This window comes from Oncorhynchus gorbuscha, linkage group LG05, assembly GCF_021184085.1.
Source record: "Oncorhynchus gorbuscha isolate QuinsamMale2020 ecotype Even-year linkage group LG05, OgorEven_v1.0, whole genome shotgun sequence".
In the NCBI taxonomy this organism is placed as follows: domain Eukaryota; kingdom Metazoa; phylum Chordata; class Actinopteri; order Salmoniformes; family Salmonidae; genus Oncorhynchus; species Oncorhynchus gorbuscha.
In genome coordinates, this window is record NC_060177.1 from 66784554 (window position 1) to 66802292 (window position 17739).

At 42.6% G+C, this 17739-nt stretch overlaps 2 protein-coding genes across 8 annotated transcripts in view; both read left to right on the forward strand.

Annotated features, from left to right (window-relative positions):
• Positions 1 to 101: 101 nt before the first annotated feature.
• LOC124036342 (TRAF-type zinc finger domain-containing protein 1-like) lies at positions 102 to 5459 on the forward strand. The gene is made up of 12 exons (XM_046350796.1): positions 102 to 397; positions 773 to 809; positions 1183 to 1318; positions 1449 to 1502; positions 1592 to 2033; positions 2210 to 2509; positions 2704 to 2768; positions 3397 to 3642; positions 3906 to 4044; positions 4199 to 4406; positions 4604 to 4670; positions 4762 to 5459. The coding sequence occupies exons 2-12, from the start codon at positions 775 to 777 to the stop codon at positions 4798 to 4800; spliced, it is 1731 nt and encodes a 576-aa protein (XP_046206752.1). The 5' UTR covers positions 102 to 397; positions 773 to 774; the 3' UTR covers positions 4801 to 5459.
• Positions 5460 to 6285: 826 nt separating this feature from the next.
• The window catches only part of LOC124036345 (smoothelin-like), a 70972-nt gene continuing 59518 nt past the window's right edge, over positions 6286 to 17739 (forward strand). For 2 of the 7 annotated variants that reach the window (XM_046350802.1, XM_046350801.1), the window contains exons 1-2: positions 6289 to 6760; positions 13593 to 13652. In XM_046350802.1, coding sequence (XP_046206758.1) covers positions 6710 to 6760; positions 13593 to 13652 — 111 coding nt within the window. In that variant the 5' untranslated portion in view covers positions 6289 to 6709. Of the gene's footprint in view, positions 6761 to 13592; positions 13653 to 17739 lie in introns of all 7 variants that reach the window. The other 5 variants (XM_046350808.1, XM_046350800.1, XM_046350805.1 and 2 more) reach the window with 5 other exon arrangements.

A 17739-nucleotide genomic window follows, 5' to 3' on the forward strand; every position in this document is an offset into this window, starting at 1 on the left:
TATCAAAATCAACATGGTCAATTAAATGTCCGAAGTCAACATTCACAAATACTATTCATTTTGACGAAGTGTTTGTTGACCGTTTTGGGTGGTGGTCTCATTGGTCAACAGTATTTCGATTAGCGAATCAGATACTAGATACTTGTGCGTCACTTGGTAGCTGCTTTCAGGAAACACTTGCTAACATGGTTTGCATTAACTATCTTGGAAATCAGAAAGCTAGCTAGGGTGAAACTAAAAAAAGTAAGCAGCATAAGGGCTTTCTTGTCTCTCGAAGTTTATTCTGACATTAGCTATTGAAAACAGCGATTTAAAGCCTCATCTTTAGCTAGCTACTAGCCAACTAACGCCTAGCTACCAGCGAAGTAAACAAGGGACCAAGTCACAGCAGCAGGAGGTATGTAACTTTCTCATTCATAGATAAGGGTATATGTGGCTAAATCGAAGCTATCGGCATTGAACAGAAACGATAGCTAACTACGTTGCATATTTGCTTGGTCATTGTCAACCAAATGACGGTACAAAATGGGAACGTTTTCGAGCTAGCCTGTGTGCTAATTATCGAACGTTAACGATACGATTATTTTGGGGAGAGAACTTGAGAACAATACTGAGACTAGCAATAATGTGGGTAGTTATTGCTATCTAACAAACTAGGTATAACAGGAAATCTTTGATGCCACAGATTTCTTCAGTGGATTGGTTCCCACCCCAGTTTCGAATGTCACTTGGCAATTGTATCCTATTTTTTTCCCTTTTATGTCCCTGCAAGCCATGGCAAATGAAAGCACACAGTTCTGTGCCAATTGGTAAGTACGCTTTTATTAAAAATAAAAAAAGTATGTGGACACCCTTTGTCGATGAATTGGACCGCCGACTGCAAGCCAGGCCTAATCGCCCAATATCAGTGCCCGACCTCACTAATGCTGTTGTGGCTGAATGGAAGCAAATCCCTGCAGCGATGTTCCCAGAAGAGTGGAGGCTGTTATACCAGCAAAGGGGGGCCAACTCCATATCAATGCCCATGATTTTGGAATGAGATGTTTGACGAACAGGTGTCCACATACTTTTGGTCATGTAGTTTATGAAGATTCAGGCAAATTGAGAAGTAGGCACAATGTTAATAGATACATTCTGTCTGACTCCTCTTTCTTGCTCCTTTTCGTCTCTCTCACTTTCTAGTCAGCATGACATTCCAGAGGCTAATTTCACTACTCATGAGAGTCACTGTCGCCGGAATATTGCTCTGTGTGATGTATGCCAAGAGCCAGTGCCCCGTTCAGATCTGCAGCAGCACAAGGAACAGGAGCACATGCAGGTATGGTGCTAAAGATGGAGCGTGTTGGAGCCGGGAAGTGGCTGAACTAGATACTTGAGTGAACATCATCCCAAAGTTTCTGTATTTTTGTTATACAGGAGGCTTCACAAACATTTTATTTTAATTTCAGATGAAATGTAAGTGCGGTTTAAAGATTGAGAAAAGCCTCATGGAATCCCACCAGGTATGTACAACTTGTATTAGAATGGAGACCTTGTGATGGTCACAGATTATGTATTTCTTTGCATTTTCATCTGACCTCCTCTTTTCCAGAGATCTGAGTGCAATCAGCGGATGGTGCCGTGTCAGTACTGTGAACTGGAGCTGGTTTTCAGTCAGTCCAAGGAGCATGAGGATTATTGTGGGACGCGCACAGAGCCCTGTCAATTCTGCAAGTGCAATGTAATGTTGAGGGAGCAAGCTGTCCATCCAGCCTTGTGTGGTAGCCTCACACCACCTCAAGAGAGAAACAACAGCCGGGCAACTCTCAGCCCAGCAGAGACCCAGTCTCCAGGAACATGGTTTGAATCTCATTCCATCCGTAACCTGCTGAGGGCCCAGGAGGGAGAAGGCCACAAGAACAACAACGCCAGTGCGTCTGACCGCAGGGCCCTACCACGGCCACTGGAGGCCAGAGTGCACAACAGCACCCGGGGGCAAGTGGGCCAGGGAGGAAGGGGGAACATTGCCCCTAGGAATACAGACTTCAGCCACTGTAAGCCTGCCAATGGCTCATACAAAGTTTTCACATTACCCTCAAAAAATTACACACATTTACTTCAACTTAGTCTGGTATTGATCAAATGCCCTGGCCTATATTAAAGTAGAAAACTGTTTAATTGAATAACTTTTTTGTGTGATTGTAAAAACATCTCATGTGTTGTCACCCAGTGCTGGAACAGGAAGCTGCAGTGCTGGGCAACAACAATAACAGCATGGCATCATTGGCATGGCCTGCAGACAAACCACTGGGAGAAGACTCTGCCAGCCTGGACTACCTTCTGGCCCTTAGCCTGCAGAGTGATGGAGACACAGGGGATGTAGGGGGAGGAGCGGGGGCATTGTGGACAGATGTCTGGGACCACAAATTTGGAAGGATGTCCAGCAGCGGCTCTCTTATCTCTCCCCCTAATAACAACTACCAACATATCACCACTGGCACCATTACAGCGCCAGAACATGACCAGACAGGTCAGATCAACTAAAATACCAGTTATTGTCCTTGTTTGTTTTCATGTGAGATTGATATTGTTACAGTATGTTGCCCTCCTCTCCCTTTAACATTTGGACTTTCTTCAACCCTGTCATGATTTAAAAACAAGTTTGGCATAAAATCATATTTCTTACTTTACCCATTATTTCTCTGCTCTTTTTCTCCCATGTAGACACCATGTTGCCCTGTGAGTTCTGTGAGAAGCTGTTTCCTGAAGAGGACCTCATTTTACACCAGGTTAGAAGGATATTTTGCTGTTTGCCTACAAGTCAGCCTGAACTGACCAGGGAATCAATTTCCTTTACATGCGAGCAGCAGTTGGTTATAAACTCAGGCCCCTTATTTCTTTACTTTGAGTGCACATTGTTTTGTTGCTCTTGTTTGCTCACTCTGGACTAGTTTCCTAGAATCTCCTCCTGAGTACAGTTAATTATTATTTTTGTTTTTGACAATTTGTTTTCCATTGTTTTTCTACACTACTCAGTCAAGTCAATATACATTCCTTCCCCACACACACAAATCCACATACATTCATTCTCACAGTGGGATCCACAAACTAAGCACGAAGGCAAACAATCTATCTAAAACAAACTGACATGCAGAAACAACACAAAAACAATTCATTATTCACTGTCCAGTTTGTGTCTTGCACTTGGTATCTCCCCCATCCCCTTTAAGAACATAATTATTTCATGTAAATAGTTATTGAGGAATGCCACAATGTGTGACTGTTAGTAATTTTCCACCTCAGGACTGATCGATAGTGTGTATCATGTGGTAATCACCTGAGGGTAGCTAGCCACGACCTATCTGGTTAACAGAAATACATTATTTTCCCCTCACACCTGCCTCTGTTGTCTTTCAGACTGGCTGTAGTCCTGCCTCAGCCTTTGCATCTTTCAGCAAGCGACCTCCATCTCCATGCTACGATGGCAGGATTGCTAGGGGTGCTGGTGGTCTTCTGCACATCCCACCTGACACCCCTAGCTTCCCCCGTTCAGTCTCCCCGCTTTCCTACAGTCCACCTGCCAGTCCACTACAGAGAGACGTGGTCATTCCCTGTGAGTTCTGTGGAGTAGCCCTGGAGGAGGCCGTTGTCTTTCACCACCAGGTAAATTATTTACAGTGCAAGAGATGGTGCTGTATAATGTAGATCATGTTCAAATAGTGTATGCCATTAAGGTCAAATAGTCCTGTCACATTACCAATGAGGGAGAAAACAGTTGTTTTGACAGAGGTAGAACAAATCTGATAACACTTTGCTCCCATTCCTGTGTATTAACATTGTAATTACTCCAGTATTTTCATTGCGCTAACATGCTGTTCCATAGTAATTACCTAGTAATTGAGTATATCCTGACACTTTGTTTACAGGATAAATGTGACCTCCGACCTCGCACGACTCCCTTAGTGGATAAGGTCAACAAAGTGTCCTTTCAAAAACCATCTCTTCCTCTCAAAGAGAGCCGTGGATGGAGTTCCTCTGAGGTGCAGAGGAGACTTAAGCACCAATGTAAGACACTGAACCCCACGTTCACCAATGCACAATCTTTTTGAACTGATCACTGATTTCTTTAAAACAAAGTCGATGTTGCTTGGGTTCCATCTATCCACCCATGTAAAATTTTTACATCAAATCTTGTGTGTGCACATGCTTGCGTCTAAAGTGGTCCCCTTGGATGGGCTGGACAGAGAGAAGCCCCAGGTGCAAAGCCCAAATGAATGGCAGAGAATCCACAGTGTGCTACCCATTCCAGGGAAGATCTCAAACTGTGATCCTCAGGTGAAGAACAGGCCCCAGTATGGGAATGAGGCAGAGGGGGGCCACTTGCTATTCAGTGAAGGCCACAAATCCAACTCTGCAGCAGCTGTGGGGTAAGAACAATGACACTTGCTGTAATAATGTAATAAATGTTTAATTTGATTTGGCACAACTTCATTTGAAATTGTTTGGGTACATCATATTTGGATTATGTCTTGTGTTACAGAACTAGGGTTGAAAGTGTTCTCTTTTGTATAATATAGTGCTAAGGCTTCCAAATGTAATGAAATATGTTGTGTCCATCTGCCAGACCTCCCCTAAAAGAAAACAATGAGGGACCAAGGATTAAAGGACCAAGGAATGCAGGGCCATCAAAGGTAAATAATCCTTATGTCTTTAGAGCCTCTATGGTGGCTATAATTATTTGTTTATAGTTGAATGTTTTTCTGTATCAACGTTCATTTATAGGTGCCTAAGAAGCAAAACAAAGAACAGGAAGATGAGTGAGGGCAAGACTGTCTGGAAAGAGCTGCAGACAATCACCAAAGGCTTTTTCTGTGTGCGGTAGTCTGTCACTCTAACAGTGGTGGCGTTACTGGCTGGCTACATTGCCAATGCCTGCCAGATCTCACTACACTTGGGAAGGTGTTTAACATATCAGCAAACCACAAATTGTATAACAATCTGATGCCAGATTGTGCATCAGAAGATGTGGTGCAAAACCAGTGGTTGATGCAATGCAATGTAGTCCTCCTGGAACATGACCAGAGTCTCTTTATTGCCTGTGTGTGTGTTTCTGTAGGTTTCAGTTGCTCTTTCTTTTTAAAGTCTAAAGAGTGAAACTTAAATATTTGAATGATTCCAATAGTTTGTAATATAACTTTCAGCTTTTTGTAATCTTTTAAACTTTTAATATAAATTGTATAGAATTTAGGAGACCCACCTTAATATACTCTTGAAAAACCTATGTAAAACGTGTACAGGTATGTAAGAAATCTTAAAGCTCCACAAAGAAATTGTACTCTTCACTGAATAATGCAAAATCAATGACACATACAGTATCAAAGCATTATTTGTATTTCGGGCTGCACCTATTGAACTGTTTGTTTTTTGTATGCTTTGTGATATTATCTTCATACTTTTAATAAATCCTTAGTATCAGTGTTTTGGTGCTTGTGGATGACTGTTAATGTAAAAGAGTGTCCTCAATACTAAGTATTAATCACATCGCTATTTTCCTAGAATCAAAATTGGCTATAATGCTTTGAACCCTCCACATGTAAAAACTGCACATATCACATATGTTGCTGGTTACTGCAGTGTGACGGGAGTGAGCTTTGCACGATTCAAATGAGTATTTTGTCAATGGTACTCTATTTTCCCCTTCCTTAGAGCTACTGATGTTGAACTTTCTGAAGGCACTTTAGCCCCCACAAGGGTGGCCATCGGCGATTGCCTTCAGGTAGTTCTCATATTGTCCACTGGTGGGCGCACTCTACTCAGCTATTTGTGCCACTGCCTTTTGAAACATCATAATTCAGCATATTAATTTGTCTATGCATGAGGTTGACATCCTATAGCTGGGTTTCCCAACCTCGGTCCTGCCCCCTCCCCCCGTGCACATTTCGGCATAACAGGACTTTCCAAGTTACATACATTATAGCTTACTTTATTGACCATATATAGATATTGGATCAATCTAAATATTAGTTAACTTTTGACAAGTAGAGAAATGTTAAGTACAACATAACACTATTGCATGTCCAAAGAGAAAATATGTAATCTACTTGTTTATTTAAAAAAAAATATTTTTTTATAAATAAGCAAGATTTTTGAAAAAATAATTCATTACTTCATGACAAACAATCCATCCACAGTGTTAGTTTTGAAAATCTGTTTTTCAATTGGTCGAGGAGTCTATTGAATGGGCGGGACAGACCTAGCATTAGTGGGAATTCTGGATTCAAAGCTCGCGCTTTCTGTTTCAAACTCCGGTTCTCGTATTCTAAAGGTTTTAGGAGAGAGAAGTAATAAAAGGCAGAGTTTAAAAAGTATATGTTTTTCCATCTCTAGAGCACTCCAGTCGTTTCTTATTAACGTAATCCAAAAGTTATTTTGTGGCAGGAATTTGCATTGTGATAAGACAAGTTCTATGTAAAGTTGCTTGGAAGAAACCGTAAATATTCGAGCAGGTGGATCATCAATTCCGACACGTGAAAGGGGGACTTGTCTTTTGGGACACAATTGTTGCCAGCATTTATATCCTGCTGGTCTGCTTTATTAAACGCATAGGGTCCCCACGTTTAACGCGCCTGGTTCTTTGTTTGAAGGACGTTTCCAAATCAAAAGCCGGCTTTTTCTTCCTTTTTGAGTTAACATTTTACCTGTCATTGTGACGTTACCCTAAATACTGAAAATGTCAGCTGAAAGATATTCAACATTGGATGAACCGTCGCTTCGGAACATGGTGAGTGTGAAATATACCCTGCTTTATTTATCATTTTGTGTGTAATTAAACTATAGATTTAAAAAAATTTTTTTACAGACCTGAGAATAATTGGGCATGACAGCATGTTAGCTAACCCCAACCCTTTAACCGTAACCCCTAACCCAGCTAACGTTAGCCACCTAGCTAATGTTAGCGTTAGGAATTCGTAACATACTTTTTTATAATGTATTTTATATAATGTATGTGCCCTGCCATTCAAATTTGTGGATTCGGGTACACAGCCATGCAATCTCCATTGACAAACATTGGCAGTAGAAGGGCCTTACTGAAGAGCTCTGTGACTTTCAACGTGGCACCATCACGTTGAAGGATGACACTTTTCCAAGTCGGTTCATCAAATTTCTGCCCTGCTGGAGCTGCCCCGGTCAACTGTAAGTTATGTTATTGTGAAGTAGAAATGTCTAGGAGCAATAACGGCTCAGCTGCGAAGTGGTAGGCCACACAAGCTCACAGAACAGGTCCTTGGTTGCAACAATCACTACCGAATTCCAAACTGCCTCTGGAAGCAACTTCAGCACAAGGTCGGGAGCTTCATGAAATGGTTTTCCATGGCGAGCAGCTGCACACAAGTTTAAGCTTGGTAGTTAAAACTTTCCACCATTGGACTCTGGAGCAGTGGAAACGCATTCTCTGGAGTGATGAATCACGCTTCCCCATCTGGCAATCCGATTGCCGAATCTGGGTTTGGTGGATGCCAGGAGAACCCTTACCTGCCCTAATGCATAGTGCTAACTGTAAAGTTTGGTGGCTGAATAGTGGTCTGGGGCTGTTTTTCATGGTTTGGGCTAGTCCCTTTAGTTCCAGCGAAGGGAAATCTTAACACTATTGCACACAATTACATTCTAGACAATTCTGTGTTTCCAACTTTGTGGCAACAGTTTGGGGAAGGCCCTTTCCTGTTTCAGCATGACAATGCCCCCTGTGCAAAACGAGGTCCATAAAGAAATGGATTGTTGAGCTCGATGTGGAAGAACTTGACTGGCCTGCCCTGACCTCAACCTCATTGAACACCTTTGGGTTGAATTGTAATGCAGACTGCGAGCCAGGCCTAATCACCCAATATCAGTGCCCTACCTCACTAATGCTATTGTGGCTGAATGGAAGCAAATCCCCGCAGCAATGTTCCAACATCTAGTGGAAAGCCTTCCCAGAAGAGTGGGGGCTGTTTATAGCGGCAAAGGGGGGGACCAACTCCATATTAATGCCCATGATTTTAGAATTTTGATGTTCGACGAGCAGATGTGTATTATACTTTTGCAAATTGGTAACATCGTACGAATTGAAACTTGTAACATGCCATATGAAATGGGTAACATGTCATACGAAATGGATTATGGACATCCACAAATGATACATACCTTATGTATCATAATAATTTGAGTGTTGGGGCGGCAGATAGCCTAATAGTTAAAGCGTTGGCCCAGTAACCGAAAGGTTGCTTGATCGAATCCCCGAGCTTGACAGTTAACCCACAGTTTCCTGGTAGGCCGTCATTGTAAATAAGAATTTGTTCTTAACTGACTTGCCTAGTTAATTCTGTGTAATTTCTTTTTTTTAAATTAAGTTTGTCTACCCCGGAGTCCAGGTTGCAGTGACCTGTTTTTATAAAAACACTGAGGGATAATCATGTGTGGGATCGAAATGTTGGTCAGTTAATTGATTGAGCTTATACTGAACATAAATATGAACAACATTCAACAATTAAAGATTTTACTGAGTTACAGTTCCTATAAAGAAATCGGACAATTGAAATACATTCATTAGGCACTAATCTATGGATTTAACATGACTGGGAATACAGATATGCCTCTTGGTCACAGATACATAAACAAAGTATGGGTGGGGATCTGAAAACCAGTCAGTACTAGTGTGACCATTTGCCTATTGCATCGCTACACATCTCCTTCGCATGGAGTTGATCAGGCTATTGATTGTGGCCTGTGGAATATTGTCCCACTCCTCTTCAATGGCTGTGCAAAGTTGCTGGATATTGGCGGAAACTGGAACACACTGTACACGTCGATCCAGAACATGCCAAACATGCTCAATGGGTGACATGTCTGAGTATGCAGGCTATGGAATAACTGGGACATTTTGAGCTTCCGGGAATTGTGTACAGATCCTTGCAACATGGGGCTTTCCAGCACTATGATGAAACTGGCTCTCATGAGGACTGCCACAGGAATGGAAGACCCAGAGTTACCTCTGATGCAGAGGATAAGTTCATTAGAGTTACCAGCCTCAAAAATCGCAGCCCAAATAAATGCTTCAGAGTTCAAGTTACAGACACATCTCAACATCAACTGCTCAGAGGAGACTGTGTAAAATCAGACCTTCTTGGTCTAATTGCTGCAAAGAAACCACTACTAAAGGACAGCAATAAGAAGACACTTGCTTGGGCCAGGAAACATGAGCAATGGACATTAGACCAGTGGAAATTTGTCCTTTTGGTCTGGAGGTCGACCGACTATGATTTTTCAACGCCAATACCAATTATTGGAGGACCAAAAAAAAGCCAAAACCGATTTAAAATCGGATGATTAAAAAAAAAAAATGTATTTGTAATAATGACAATACTGAATGAACACTTATTTGAACTTAATATAATACAAAATTTAAAATCAATTTAGCCTCAAATAAATAATGTCATGTTCAATTTGGTTTAAATAATGCAAAAACAAAGTGTTGGAGAAGAAAGTAAAAGTGCAATATGTGCCATGTAAGAAAGCTAATGTAAGTTCCTTGCTCAGAACATGAGAACATATGAAAGCTGGTGGTTCCTGTTAACATGAGTCAATATTCCCAGGTAAGAAGTTTTAGGTTGTAGTTCTAGTAATTATAGGACTATTTCTCTCTACGATTTGTATTCCATATACCTTTGAATATTGGATGTTCTTATAGGCACTTTACTATTGCCTGTGTAACAGTATAGCATCTGTCCCTCTCCTCGCCCCTACCTGGGCTCGAACCAGGAACACATCGACAACAGCCACCCTCGAAGCAGCGTTAACCATGCAGAGCAAGGGGAACAACTACTCCAAGTCTCAGAGCGAGTGACATTTGAAACGCTATTAGCGCGCACGCCGCTAACTAGCTAGCCATTTCACATTGGTTACACCAGCCTAATCTCAGGAGTTGATAGGCTTGAAGTCATAAACAGCTCAATGCTTGAAGCACAGTGAAGAGCTGCTGGCAAAACACACGAAAGTGATGTTTGAATGAATGCTTACGAGCCTGCTGGTGCCTACCACCGCTCAGTCGGACTGCTCTATCAAATGTCAAATCATAGACTTAATTATAACATAATAACACACAGAAATACGAGCCTTAGGTCATTTAATATGGTAGACTCCGGAAACTATCATTTCGAAAACAAAACGTTTTCTTTCAGTGAAAAACGGAAACGTTATGTATTTTATCTAACGGATGGCATCCCTAAGTCTAAATATTGCTGTTACATTGCACAACCTTCAATGTTATGTCATAATTACGTAAAATTCTGGCAAATTAGTTCAATGAGCCAGGCGGCCCAAACTGTTGCATTTACCCTGACTCTGTGTGCAATGAACGCAAGAGAAGTGACACAATTTCACCTGGTTAATATTGCTTGCTAAATATGCAGGTTTAAAAATATATACTTCTGTGTATTGATTTTAAGAGAGCCATTGATGTTCATGGTTAGGTACACGTTGGAGCAATGACAGTCCTTTTTCGCGAATGCGCACCGCATCGATTATATGCACAGCATGACACGCTAGATAAACTAGTAATATCATCAACCATGTGTAGTTATAACTAGTGATTATGATTGTTTTTTTTATAAGATAGGTTTAATGCTAGCTAACAACTTACCTTGGCTTCTCACTGCATTCGCGTAACAGGCAGGCTCCTCGTGAGGCAGGTGGTTAGAGCGTTGGACTAGTTAACCGTATAGTTGCAAGATTGAATCCCTGAGCTGACAAGGTAAAAATCAGTCGTTCTGCCCCTGAACAAGGCAGTTAACCCCCCTAGGCTGTCATTGAAAATAAGAATGTGTTCTTAACTGACTTGCCTTGTTAAATAAAGTTATATAAAAGAAAAGAGAATTTTTTAAATTATATATATATCAGATTTCCGATTGTTATGAAAACTTGAAATCGACCCAAATTAATTGTCCATTCTGATTAATTGGTCGACCTCTTGTAGAGACCAATCACTATACCTTTGAGCTACAGGAGAAGAGAGCCAGGAGTGGGGGGGGGGGGACAACCACAATTATTGAAATGTATACCTTCCTGAGGATAGTCCTTCTCACAGGGATAGTAAAGAACTCCCTAAGAGAATACTGGAGCACAGCTCCTATGTTTGCAACTCCCTCCTTTGCCAACCTCTTTTCCCAAGACCGCTTCCTAGTTCTGCTGTGATGCCTGCATTTCGTCAACAATGCTACTGCCATCCTAAATGACCCGTTATACAAAATAAGAAATGTTCTTACCAGCCTGGCAATAACGTTTGGTTGAGTTTTTGTGCCACACAAGGATCTATGCATTGATGAGTATGAGGGGCTTGGGGTGTCCGGGTCCATGATAAGGACCATGCTGGCTCCTCATCTCAGCAAAGGACACACTTTGTATGTGGACAATTGTTAGAGCAGTCCCAACACTCTTCCAGCATCTGCTCTCCAACAGCACAGGGGCCTGTGGTACAGTCAGGTCAAACAGGAAGTCGATGCCTGCTTTCGGCTGCAGGAAGATGCAGAGAGGGGAGGAGAACGGTCAACAGCTGGTAGTAAAGTGGCATGACAAACATGTCCTCCACTGTCCAAACAGCAACCATGTCGGCCACAGGGAAGGTGGACCAGCTGATGGGAGAGAGAGAAATCAAACCAGACTGTGCTTGACTATAACCTCAATGGGGGCATTGGATAAGGCAGACATGATAAACGGCTTTGTGGAATGCACTCTGAAAACAACCAAGTGGTATAAGAAGATATTTTTTCCATCTGATCGAACTTGCCCTCAGTGGCCACATAGTTACTGAACAGGGTATTTTTTGTAATTGGACGTAAAGTTCACATGCAAATCACATAGAAAGTATTTTAATGTAATAAGGCACTTTGATAGAAACGCACACATTTCCAAAGTTATTATTGGTAACGAAAACGGCTATGACTGCGATGCAGGCAACAGACTGTGTGTGTGTGGGAGATGCGCAAAATGTCTGCAGACTTGAACTGCACAAACAATTGGGAACTGTTTGGGGAATTTTGTCTGGGTCAGAAATGTCGAAAAATTCATTGGGCCGCAAAAGTAATATTAATACTTTTGTAAATGAATGAGGCGGAACACACCTCAATTCAAACTGTTCTTAGAAAATAAAAAAACTTAAAATAATTTGAAATTGACTAATTTCAAATCAGCCTATAAATAAAAACAGGCTGCGTGCCTTGGCTTGAGGGCAACGATGATTAAATGTACTGTTTCGCACCAATCACATTCTGGGACGGAGAGAACATTCTAACATCACGTGCATAAAAACAACTCGCGCTGGGGCGACCATTAGAGGTATTTGGAACTCACGCATTAAAGTGTTGTAAGTCCAACAAATATGTCGTGCAGAGATTCAATTAGACTTGTGTTGTGAGGTTAAATACATGTTCCATATTTGGAGTAGGGCTACCCATCATGCACCAAGTTGCTGTTATCAGGGATTTCAGAGAGGACATCAACAGGAGCAAAGAACCAGGCCTGCTTAGAAAGCTTGTGACATGGTGTACAATGATGAGGGGTCCTCTTTCTTTTGTGCCTGTCCACTCTAATGTAAATACATTATGACAGCATTACAATGGTTGCTCTAAGCTGCATGTAGGTGTGAACTCCCCTCATGTGTTGTGCAATACTTTTAGGATCAAATATGGAGGTAAAGGTCTGAAAACAATAGGAACAAAGAAATTGGAAACTGAGAACATGGTGGTTTTGAATGGGAGGCAGAAAATGGATTTGGCTATTTCAGCCACACCCGTTGCTGACAGGTGTATAAAATCGAGTACACCGCCATGCAATCTCCATAGACAAACATTGGCAGTAGAATGGCCTTACTGAAGAGCTCAGTGACTTTCAGCGTGGCACTGTCATAGGATGCCACCTTTCCAACAAGTCAGTTCGTCAAATGTCTGCCCTCCTAGAGCTGCCTCGATCAACTAAGTGCTGTTATTTTGAAGTACTAACGTCTGGGAGCAACAACTGCTCAGCCATGAAGTGATAGGCCACACAAGCTCACAGAATGTGAAAGCCGAGTGCTGAAGCTCTTAAATGTTTTTTCCTCGGTTGCAACACTCGCTACCGAGTTCCAAACTGCCTCTGAAAGCAACGTCAGCACATGAACTGTTTGTCGGGAGCAGTTTCAGCATTACAATGCCCCCCATGCACAAAGCAAGGTCCATACAGAAATGGTTTGTTGGGCGCCCGAGTGGCGCAGCGGTCTGAGGCACTGCATCGCAGCCGGCCACGACCGAGCAGTGTCTCTGCTGGCCTCAACCGAGAGACACATGAGGCGGCATACAATTGTCTCAGCATTGACTGGGTTATGGGGGGTTTGGCCAGCTGGGATGTCCTTGTCCCATCGCACTCTAGCGCTCCTTGTGGTGGCCGGGCGCATGCATGCTGACTTCGGTCACCAGCTGTACGGTGTGTCCTCCGACACTTTGGTGCGGCTGGCTTCCGGATTAAGCAAGTAGTGTGTCAAGAAACAGTGCAGCTCGGAGGGGGTCGTGTTTCGGATGATGCATGACTCTTGACCTTCGCCTCTCCAGAGTCCGTACGGGAGTTGCAGCGATGGGACAAAGCTGTACCTACCAATTGGAGAGAAAAAGGTAAAAACTACTAACTAAATATAGAAATGTCTTGTCGATCGGTGAGGAAAAACTTGAAGTGTCCACATACTTTTGATCATTCATATTTTTGAATACTTATTATTACATACAGGCTTCCTAGTTTTTACTGTCATTTAGGTTCTTATTGTGGAGTAACTACAATTTCCTCTTTTTTTGGCCTATCACAGCCAACTGTTTTAATCACCTTTGGCCTCAATGGATTAAATAGATGTTTTCCCATCACCCATCTACACACAATGACATAGTGAATGATTGCATTTACATAATCATTCACAGCCCGAGTCAATACTTTGTAGAAGCACCTTTGGCCGTGATTACAGTTGAGTTTTTCTGGGTAAATCTCTTAGCTTTCCACACCTGGATTATTATTTTCAAAATTCTTCAAGCTCTGTCAAATTCACTGTTGACCATTTGCTATACAACCATTTTCAGGTCTTGCTGTAGATTTAAGTAAAACCTGGGCCACTCAGGAACATTCACTGTCCTCTTGGTATGCAGCTCCAGTGTAGATTTGGCCTTGTGTTTTAGGTTACTGTCCTGCTGAAAGGTGAATTCATCTTCCAGTGTCTGGTTGGAAAGCATACTGAACCCCTAGGATTTTCCCTGTGCTTAGCTCCATTCACTTTCTTTTTTTTATCCTGAAAAAGTCTGGTCCTTAACCCATAACATGATGCAGCCACCACTATGCTTGATATTTGGAGAGTGGTACCCAGTAATGTATTGAATCGGATTTGCCCCAAACATAACAATTTGTATTCAGGACAAAAATGTAATTTATTTTCCACATTTTTTGCAATATTACGTTAGTGCCTTGTTGCAAACACATGCATGTTTTTATTCTTTACAGGCTTTCTTTTCACTCTGTCAATTAGGTTAGTATTGTGGATTATCTACATTTATTATCACAGCCATTAAACTCTAATTGTTTTAAAATCACCATTGGCCTCATGGTGAAATCCCTTTGTGGTGTCCTTCCTCTCCGGCAACTAAGTTAGGAAGGATGCCTTTATCTTTGCAGTGACTGGGTGTATCGATACACCCTTCAAAGTGTAATTAATAACATCACCATGCTCAAAGGGATATTCAAGGTTTAATTTTTACTCATAGGCGCCCTTCTTTGCCAGACATTGGAAAACCTCCCTGGTCTTTGTGTCTGAAATGCACTGCTCAACTGAGGGACCTTGCAGATCATTGTATGTGTGGGGTACAGAGACTAGGTAGTCATAAAAAAAATATTTTAAAAATCCACTTTGACATTATGGGGTATTAAATCCCAATTTGAATCCATTTTAAATTCAGGCTGTAACAATAGTTTGAAAAATTCAAGGGGTGTAAATATTTTATGAAGGTACTGTATGGCAGGAGAGAGAGAAGGACAGGAGGTGTAGACAGGGACACGTCCAGATGATTAGTAAGGGCTCCCTGTACTAATGTGCATTTTTCAAACTGAAAACTGTCGTGCACAGGTTAATAACCGTCACTTTGGTCAAACAAAAACAACACTTATGCAGAAAGGAGCATTAACTAAGCCGAGACACTATTCTCACAGTACTGAATGTTCTGTAGCCAGTATATAGCTCTCTGCTGGACCACTCCACTCTCCTGGGTTGTTCTGTCCTGATCACCATGACACTGGTGGGAAAGGAAGGTGGAGCCTCAAGATCCAGGCAGTTAGGGGTTCATTAGGTGGCGCATTAGGAAACGGAGGTGAGGTGGTTCTCACAGACAGAAGAGACGAGGGAGGAGGCCGAGGAAAAAAAGGCAGGCAGGCGATCCTGTGACATTTGAACCCTTTTTATTTCCTCCATCAAATACACCATAGATCTGAAGTTATGAGCAGAGCTGGGAGCCTTGTTTCACTGCCTATGGGAAACGTGTCAAATTACTTAATGTACTGTGGTTAAAATGAGCTTATAACTTTTTAATAAACAGCCTTTTAAAGGCATGCAGCCCCGTTTGAGTCAACTTCTTATAGACTAATGGCACATTTCCATGGAATGAAAACCTCAAACTTGTCCAAAAAGTAATTCCGCTGAAGTAGCCCAATCACTTGCTGTCAATTAGCGGGCGATTATGACGCACCAGGCCCTGCTCATAATGCCCGCCAGCTGGGGACAGGCTCCTGAGGACACCACGGAATAAAGCACCAAGCCCACGTCCGTCTCTGCCGATCTGTGGTGAAACACTACAGTAGAGAAAACAAACCAGAGCAGCTACATACCTGTCCAAGCCTTAATATCACCACAGCAATGGTACCACATAGTTAGTTACATTGTGTCACCTACTTATCTCCAGAATGATGCCTTTATAGCTAAATCTCAGATTGAGGTCAGGCGAGGACTGCATCTCAAGGGTACTTCTTGAGCAGTTTCAGCTTGCTTGTTGCAAAGCTATAGTAAATATGGTATCAAGGTTTAGTTGAAAAGTTGATCACAAATTATCTGCATGGCCAAGTGTCAGAAGTCATGTGGACGAGACACTAAGAAGAGTGGCTTGGCAAGGGATACATGGAGGTGTTGGTGTTGCGATCACATACAGTTCAGTACAGTGCTGCTGTCTTGAACTCCGTGCCTCAACACTTCTGGCCAGTGCAGTCCAGGTCTTAACCACAGAGGAAAATACATATTGCCATGCTCTGGTCACTCTCCCTGTAGGCCTGGGATGGTCAACTCTAGACCTCAGGGGCTGAAGTGGTGTCACTTTTTCTCCATCCCTAGCAAACACAGCTCATTAAACTAATTGAATGCTAAACTGAACATCATGATTAGTTGAGTCTGGTGTGTTAGCTGAAGCAAAAGTGTGAAACCAATCAGGCCTCCGAGGACTGGAGTTGCCCATCCCTGCTGTAGGATGACGGGCAGGCAGAGACAGTGTCTCTCTGCTGAATGTCAGGGTAGAGAAAAACCAGCCACCTTCTTCCCCAAGGTACCGAGCGACTTACAATCACACGGCCTGAGCAACGTCCTGCTGTTACTCCACTCCGGGCTGTATTCACTCTACATCACAGCCTACCTCTGGAAGGAATCCTCCTCCCCCAAGCCTGGTCTCAGAGCACAACAAACCCTCAAGGTTGTGTGTGGTAAACTTTAGACTGACAGCGGGTGTGCGTGCGTATTGGTCAATGAAAAGTATGTATCAATTCCAGTTCAACTGTTTTTGTTCATTTGACGGGTATATCAAACGTGTGGTTTGGGTAGACATCCTGACGGGCATCCAGTAAGAGCTCAAGTGTTTACGGCTGAAAACATATTCAAAACAAAGGATGAAAAGTGGGTGTTTGTGTGTATGATTGGGGGTGTAATAATTTCCTGAACGGGGGTTAGTGTAGCAAAGCAGCAGATTGGATCAGTGCCTCAGACTCCAGTGTGAGGCCCAGAGTTAGTTTGTCCTAATAAGGGCATGGCACACTCCTCAGACCCGAGTCAGAGCGGATTACCAGCTGCCACTGAGGAAGCCAGCCTGGCACAAACCGAGAGATAGACCGGAACAAACAAACAGAGTTGAGAGCGATGGACTCCGTAGAGGTAAGTTACGTATATAACTGGAGGGTCTCTTATCATGTTATTTTCTTGGCATCCCACCACTAGCTATCTGTTAGCTGTCATAAAAGAGAACTGAAAGTCCATCATAACAGACAGGGAAACCTTCTGAACCATTCCCCAATGCCACTGGCAAACAACATGAGTAATACATACCACACCCATTTCAAATGGAAATATGATCATAGTATATAAGAGCCTTATTGCATATGAGACGGCTGAAAGACTTGGTTTCCTGCCTGGCCCCAGCCTGTAGCTTCCAATGGGAAATAAAGGAGTTTAATATGCACTGAATAACCCAGGGCCAGATTATACCTCACTATACTGTGCAGCCATTGTTTTCAGAGGGGTAACAGAGAGAAAGACGGAAGAGTGATGAAAGGGATAGAGAAGGGATCCTCTTCATGCAGGCTCTGTTGAGGAGTTCCATGCGTGGGCGGGCCCAGCTCCACAAGGAGGCGAAAGGGGGCCTAGCCCCCTCAGTTGAAATGTGTGCCCCTGTCAGTTTTGGTTTTATGTCCCTATAT